General features: G+C 34.5%; 1 protein-coding gene across 1 annotated transcript in view; it reads left to right on the forward strand.

The window, feature by feature from the left end:
- TECRL (trans-2,3-enoyl-CoA reductase like) overlaps window positions 1–7453 on the forward strand; it is a 109842-nt gene that overhangs the window by 55614 nt on the left and 46775 nt on the right. The window contains exons 3-4 of the mRNA XM_006160489.3: window positions 3630–3674; window positions 6885–6988. Coding sequence (XP_006160551.1) covers window positions 3630–3674; window positions 6885–6988 — 149 coding nt within the window. The remainder of the gene's footprint in view (window positions 1–3629; window positions 3675–6884; window positions 6989–7453) is intronic.

Raw genomic sequence — 7453 nt, forward strand, 5'->3', positions numbered from 1 at the left:
TTCCGGCCTCGCCCTAGCGCAAAAACCTCACAAAAAAAAAAAAAAAAAGGTCTGGGGGGGGCCAGCAGATAGCATACTGGGTGGGCAAATATTGGACTCCCACATGGCTAATCATGATTTCCAGACCCAGTGCTTGAAATTCACACCAGGTTTATGTGTGTGCAATCTCAAAATCCCAAGAGAAGAATGGAGGACAAGGGATTGTGGTGTGGGCATCCCCCTAGGGGGTGATTTCTTGCTTTCTGTCTGTCTCTCTGGTGAGCTCACATGCCTTATAGCAAAAATCTCTCAAATAAAAAAACAAAAACAAAAACAAACAAAACTGAAGTTTTTGTTTTATGAATGTAAAAAGTAAAATAATCCAAACAAAAAAAATTACTTTCATCTTCCTCTAAATCTTACTCTTTAGATAAAATATAAACAAAATGTACTAGGTCTTCACATGAAAATTATCATTTCAAGAGCCATTAACATGTTTATCATTTTCTATGAATGGTCTTTGCCGGTTGCTGGTTATCTTTCCTTTAAAGTGCTGAGTTTAGATTTATGTGCAAAAATCAGATCTGGTCTCATTAAATATAAGTACAAGGAGACAATTCTTTCCCGGAAAATAAATTTCTTTACCTTGTGCTTGTAGTTCCATTCATTTACTCACATTACAGTCTTGGCTTATTTGCTTACCTTACAAGATTATCCTAAAATGGGATGTCATCTGAAATTTACTTGACAACTGTCAGGCTCATAATTGTTTTTCAAGTATATCTGCAATTGTTTTGGGTCATTTCAGGAAGTTAGATTAAATCAAAATCATCCTATATCTGCAGAGAGTTTTAAAATTATTTCTTTTCTATAGGATTTCACAGTCTTAATCATGCTTATTTTAGGTTTTAGATAATAAATGATACTTGGCAAAATAAATTAACAACTGAAATTTAGTTGCACTGATTTTTCTCGAGTATTTACTATGAAAACTTATTCATCATCTATTAGGGACACTCCTTCTTTGTTTTCATATGGTAAATGTCATTAAGAGATTTCCATTGTTTCATCTCTTTTTATTCACATTTTCTGTTAGGCTTTATTATTCCCCATACAATTCTAAAGTATGATGACTTGTTTTAATGTCTAATTATGTATCCAGTCATATACTTTGTTCCACATAGTTTATCTTATAAAATGAAGCTGTAATGTTATAGACACACTTACATATATATATATACACACACATATATACACATCATTTATTTACATTAATCACCTTTTATTTTTAGATGGGTTGTTGGAGATAACCACCTTTTAAAAAATAAATATATTATAATTACAGCAAGGCATTACCTATTCAGCATGGTATTACATATTAATATGAATGCTTCTAATTATCAAGAAAAAAATTTTAAAGCATGATTAGAATATGACTGGAGTTACACCAATCAAGTTCAACATCTTAGATAATGTAAGATACTGACAGCATCATTGTAGGTGTAATTTAGCTGTGAGCCAGCTGTCCAACTACAATGTGTGCATGTGCTCAGCATTATAAATAGCCTTTTAGACTCTTCGCACTTGCTAAATATCCTTATAGACCATATGTTCCTATTTATTTATTTCCTTATTTATTTTTTACCTTTCCAAACTAATCCACCTCACTCTAATAGCAACCCAGTATGCCAGTACCCACTCATCTAGTTCAGTAACACTTTCGCTTATTTAGAATTTTAAAGGTAGTTCTGCTTTGGCATTTCTACCATGAAAGCCATCGAAAAATGTTATTGACAATGATGTCTTGCACACATATTGTTGGAATGGAGAGCACTTGACAGCTTATGTCCACTCAGCCTAAGTACTCAATTACTTTTTGTCAAATATAAATGGATTCTCTTAAGGTTTATAGTTTGTCCAATACCCATAATTTATTCAAAACTCAATTAAAACTCTAATCTGTTGTATTCATTTGTACTGCATCTTTCACATATATTTGCACTGACTCATAAAAGCAGCTATTTTAAAATATTTTTCAACTACTCATATAAGCATACATTAAGGAATAACAAATTAATATGTTAAAAGCAGCGATTTCATTAATACAAAAAAAAACAAAAATGTTTTCCTACATATTTTCTATAATAAATATAAAGTATAAATATTGAACGTTTCTGTGTCACTTGCTAAGCTATTCCTAAATTTCATTTAGAAATAATCCTAAATAGTTTTAACTTGTAGTTACAGGTTTTTCTTAGGACTTATTTTTTTCATAAGAACTTATAAATGTAAGTTGACTTTTTGCAGCAAATTCAGGGAGGATTGATTCTAATATTAATTGTTCTGTTGTATCATAGTATCACAACTCTTGGTGTCACTTTAAAATGTGCTGCTTTGGAGCCAGCCAATGGCATTGTAGGTTAAGGTATTAAAACTGATACCCAAATGGCTGACTATGTAGTTTAATTCCTGGACGCAGCAGCTTGATAAATACACTAGGCTTGTGTGCATGTGTGTCCAAAATCCCAAAAAGAGAAAGGGAGAAAAGGGATTATGGTATGGGGAAGGTGTTTTCTCCCTTTTTCTCTCTGTCTTTCTCTGGCAAGCACATCTGCTTTCTAACACAAAACAAATAAAATCAATGCTTTAGAAACAAAGATGATAATTGTGGAACAATAAAGTTACTATTGTTTTAAATTTAGTACGTTAGGTAAATTTGTTTGATATTGGACCTCAAAATTAAACAATACATTTTTAATAGAGAAGTTTAAAATAATGATATAGAATTTAAGATTAAAAAATTATATTCTGGGGACCAGCAAATGACATAATGGTTACATTGCTGGACTCCCACATAGTCGGCAGTGGTTTGAGCCCCAGACTCAGTGGTTTAAACTCACACTGGGCACATGTGTGTGTATATGCCAAAAATCCCAAGAGAATGGAAGAGAAGGGATTGCAGTATAGCCATACCACCTAAGGAGTGATTTCTCACTTTCTGTCTCTCGGTCACTCTAGTGAGTGCACATGCCCTATTGCAAAAATCTCTTAAAAAGCTATATTCTGCTTATTGTTAGTCTACTTTTCATTATGAAAGTGTAAAGATGTTTTTCTTTACCTATATGAATAGAATTATTCAGTATTCTATTTGTCCTCAATGGTATCATAAAGAGACCATTCTGCTGAAACTGTCTATAATGTTAGAAGCCAACAATACGTTTCATTCTGATAGAGTGCCTTATACTTGATATAGAAAATAACCCCCCATAATGCCAATATTAGGAAAACCATGAAGTCAAAGGTCCTCAGTTTTAAGTGAATATGTTCAAGCTTTCCTTTGAAGAATAAACTGAAGTGCCTAAGTCCTGGGTCAGACAGTTTGTTATGTGTCCCTCACCTGTACATACCTGCATAACCAGTCACAGGAACAAAAGCAGGAAGTTAGCATCATTGAAGATGTCTTCCTGCTTTCTTCTTCTCACTGTTCACCACTGCTTCTCAGCACCTGTCAAAGGCACTGCTATCTCTATGGTGGACACTGGGTCACCATTTTATTCACTTCCCAAGATCTACTTTGTTAATCAATGAGTTTCCGTTGGAAGACAATCTGATGTTTTGGTGATAATTAAATGTTGTTTTTCATTGAATAGGTCCTAAGTGGTACCCTTCACGAGTTGGCTTGCAGCTGGAACACGGTAAGAACCAATTTTCACTGGCCTATTTGATTTAGAATCACTTTTCAATCATCAGATGGTATTCATGTGTGGGATCCACGTGGAATCCAGCCATCTTTTTGTTTTTTTAAAGAATTATTTATTTAATTTTATTTATTCATTCACTTATTTTAATTTGACCAGAGAGAATGAGAGAGAAAGTGAGAAGGCAATCCACCATGTCCAAGACTTGAGCCATGGTCGGCCATGTGGAAGTGTCCAGCACTTTAGCCACCATGCCACCTGCTGATCCCCAGTCATCTTAACCTCTCTGCTAGCTGTTAGCCCTGGAGGTCAATGCTTAATGGGAGAAGTGAAGAAGCCGTAGTGTAAATTCTTTTAACACAGAAATGGTGAAGAATTGCAGCCACTACTGGAACAGACCCATCTACCAACTGTTAAGTAAAATTAGTTCTGTCTTTTTATCTCGATCAACATGCTTCATCATGATCTGGAAGAACTCTGTTGTATTTCTAATTCTTGCTATAGGGCACATGCGCTCACCAGATAGTCAGAGAGAGACAGAGAGACAGAAAGTGATAAATCACCCCTCGGGGTGATGGCCATGCTGCAATCCCTTCTCCTCCATTCTCCTCTTGGGATCTTGGGCATGCATGCACATGTGCCTGGTGTGTTTTAAGCCACTGGGTCCGGGACGCGAACCGTGGTTGACTACGAGGGAGTCCAGCGACACAGCCTTTGTGCTAACTGCTGGTCCCTGTATTTCTAATTCTTAGTGACAGTAGATTTCTAAACTGGAAGGATGATAGAGGGAAACTGGCTTTCCTGATATCCATCCATTTTAATACGTTTAGCTCTAGTCCGCTTCATTTTTTTCCCCTGCATGGATACATTCGTTTGAATAAAAAAATGATCTGTTATTTCAGTAAAGAACATTTATTTTAAAACATTTTTTGCTACCATTATATGGCTCTAAAATGTCATTTTTACACATATGCTTCACATATTTTGGACTTGGCTTCTATTTTTAAGAACAGAACATTTACATCTTCTGAGATATCAATTCTGTTTATTTCACATCTATTTCATGAGCAGCCCTTTCTCAGTAACCTTTGCTGTATCTTCTGTCTAAATCTGGAATGCTAGCAGGCTCTGTCTGTTTCATTTTCCTCTGTTTAAGCGAATACATAATCCCATCAATCCTCATGACTTTAAGTATTAGTAACTTTCAAATATCTACAGCACATCTACCATGCTGTCTATTTGACAGCTCTTTCTGGAGTATCTAGTACACATCGGGCCCTTAACACACTGAATCAGAATGCTTAACTTTAACTCTGAACTTATTCCTTCCTCTTTTTCATGTTAGTCGATGAGATTACAATGCACTGGAGTGCTTAGGCCAAAAAACTGAGAGCCATCTTTATCTCAATGAATACTCTCTTGTCAACTAATTTGTCAGTAAGTTGAATCTACTCTATGTTCAAAATTTATCTAGAACTGAGAAATATTTAACATTTCATAAGGATCACTTTCACACAAATATAACCTCCTGCTTGGTCAATATTGAGTACCTCCTAAATAATCTCCCTTCTTCCCTATATATAATTTTTTCACTCCACATATGTAGTGATCTCTTGAGGAAATAACTCCTTGAGACCAACAGTTGGTGTTATGGCTACATCGCTGGACTCTCATGTAGTTCATCAATGTTTGAGTCCCAGACTCAGTGGCTTAAACTCACGCCGGGTGCGTGTGCGTGTGTGCCTAAGATCCCGAGAGGAGAAGAGAGGAAAATGGACTGCAGCATAGCCATCCCCTCTAGGGGTGATTTCTCACTTTCTGTCTCTCTATCTCTGTCTTTCTGGCAAGCACACTTGCAGTATAGCAAAGACCTCTCAGAAAAAAAAAAAAAAATGTAAAAAGGAAAAGAAAGAAAGAAAGAGAAGAAAGAGAAAAGAAAGTAAATCCTGATCGTCTCCTTGTACTTTTGGCATGGACATTGGAATTCATCTACCCCCAACTCATTTATTTTACAATAAAATCACTTAGAGAATAGTGTTTATTTAGACCTAGTAACTCCCAAATTTATACTTTTCATAAAAATTCTTGTCTTCATTCAGCAGATGGCATAATGGTTACATCTTTGTACTTCCACATGGTTGACATGGTTCAAGTTCCAGAAGTGGAGGTTTGAAACTCATACCAGGCACCATGTGTACATGTGTGCCGAAAATCCTGAGAGGAGAATGGAGGAGAAGGGATTGTGGTGTGGACATATTGTCTGGGGAGATACACGACCCGATAGTAGTGGCCTGGCACAGAAAGTGGGGGGAGATATATATATATATATATATATATATATATATATATATATGTGTGCACACATGTGTGTATATACAGATATTTATATATGCACACATATATTCATATATATTTATATATGTATACATATATACACATATGTATATATTTGAGCATATATTTAAAATATATTTTATATATTTATATACATATATAATATTTAAACACACTCACATATATATGTTTTTGCTATAGTATACATGCACTAACCAGAGAAAAACAGAGGGAGAAAGTGAGAAATCACCCCCCACAGGAATGGTCATGCCTCAATCCTTTATCTATTCTCCTCCTGGGATTTTGGGCACATATGCACATTCTCCCAGCATAATTTTCAAGCCACAGGGTCTGGTACTCAAATCATAGTTGGCCATGTGGGAGTTCAGTGCCTTAACCATTAAGCCATGATTACATCTTAAAAATATCTTTTTCTCAAAAATAGGATGGTATCTAATAGTATTCTCAATTTGGTTAGACAGCCTTGGGAAAACCTTTGTGCATGTGAAAAGTTATGAGATATATTTTATGAAATGGGTTTGTTCATATTTGATTTTATTTGAAGATTGATTATACATTATAATTTTGGTACTAAAAATACTAAGCCTTGATTACATCTTAAAAATATCTTTTTCTCAAAAATAGGATGGTATCTAATAGTATTCTCAATTTGGTTAGACAGCCTTGGGAAAACCTTTGTGCATGTGAAAAGTTATGAGATATATTTTATGAAATGGGTTTGTTCATATTTGATTTTATTTGAAGATTGATTATACATTATAATTTTGGTACTAAAAATACCTTAGCTTTCTGTTGGTTTTTATTATTATGCCTTGAAAAGTTATGTGAAAATATTATTTTCTTTTACTTTAGGTGAGCCTTTTTTGAAGGACTATACCACAATTGAAAGTATTGCGGCTTCCTCTCTTGTCTCACTCTATTTTACAGACCTAGGTCAACAAGTTAGTTGGACCACAGTAAGTGTCAATTTAAAATACAACATATATGTCCCACATTTTGCTTTAAATAGTTTTTATATAATTTCTATAAAATAAACTCACGAATTATTGTGCTGACTGCTATTTTTAATTTTTAGTTCTTATTGTGATCAGTGGTCAAAGTTATGTTTAAGAATCAGAACAACAGAAATCTACAGCTGCAAAAAAAATACATAACTTTTATCTTTGTAATATCAACCTGTCCTATGATTGGGGGCTCTTCTTTCTTCTCTGCCCAATTAGTTAAGTGGTATCTTTTAACCTTTGCCTAGGGATATAAAGACCCTCTTAATGTTGAAAAGAAAAGGTATAGACTATACAGTCAAAAAAAGATTCTAATGTGGGAGGGAAGACATTTTGGGAAACATTGAAAGTGAAGTTTAAGATTTATTTTAGCTTGTGAGGTCTTTTTTTTTTTTTTTTTTTTTGTTGTTTTTAGAGGAT

The sequence above is a fragment of the Tupaia chinensis genome, unplaced genomic scaffold, assembly GCF_000334495.1.
Source record: "Tupaia chinensis unplaced genomic scaffold, TupChi_1.0 Scaffold000687_1, whole genome shotgun sequence".
In the NCBI taxonomy this organism is placed as follows: domain Eukaryota; kingdom Metazoa; phylum Chordata; class Mammalia; order Scandentia; family Tupaiidae; genus Tupaia; species Tupaia belangeri.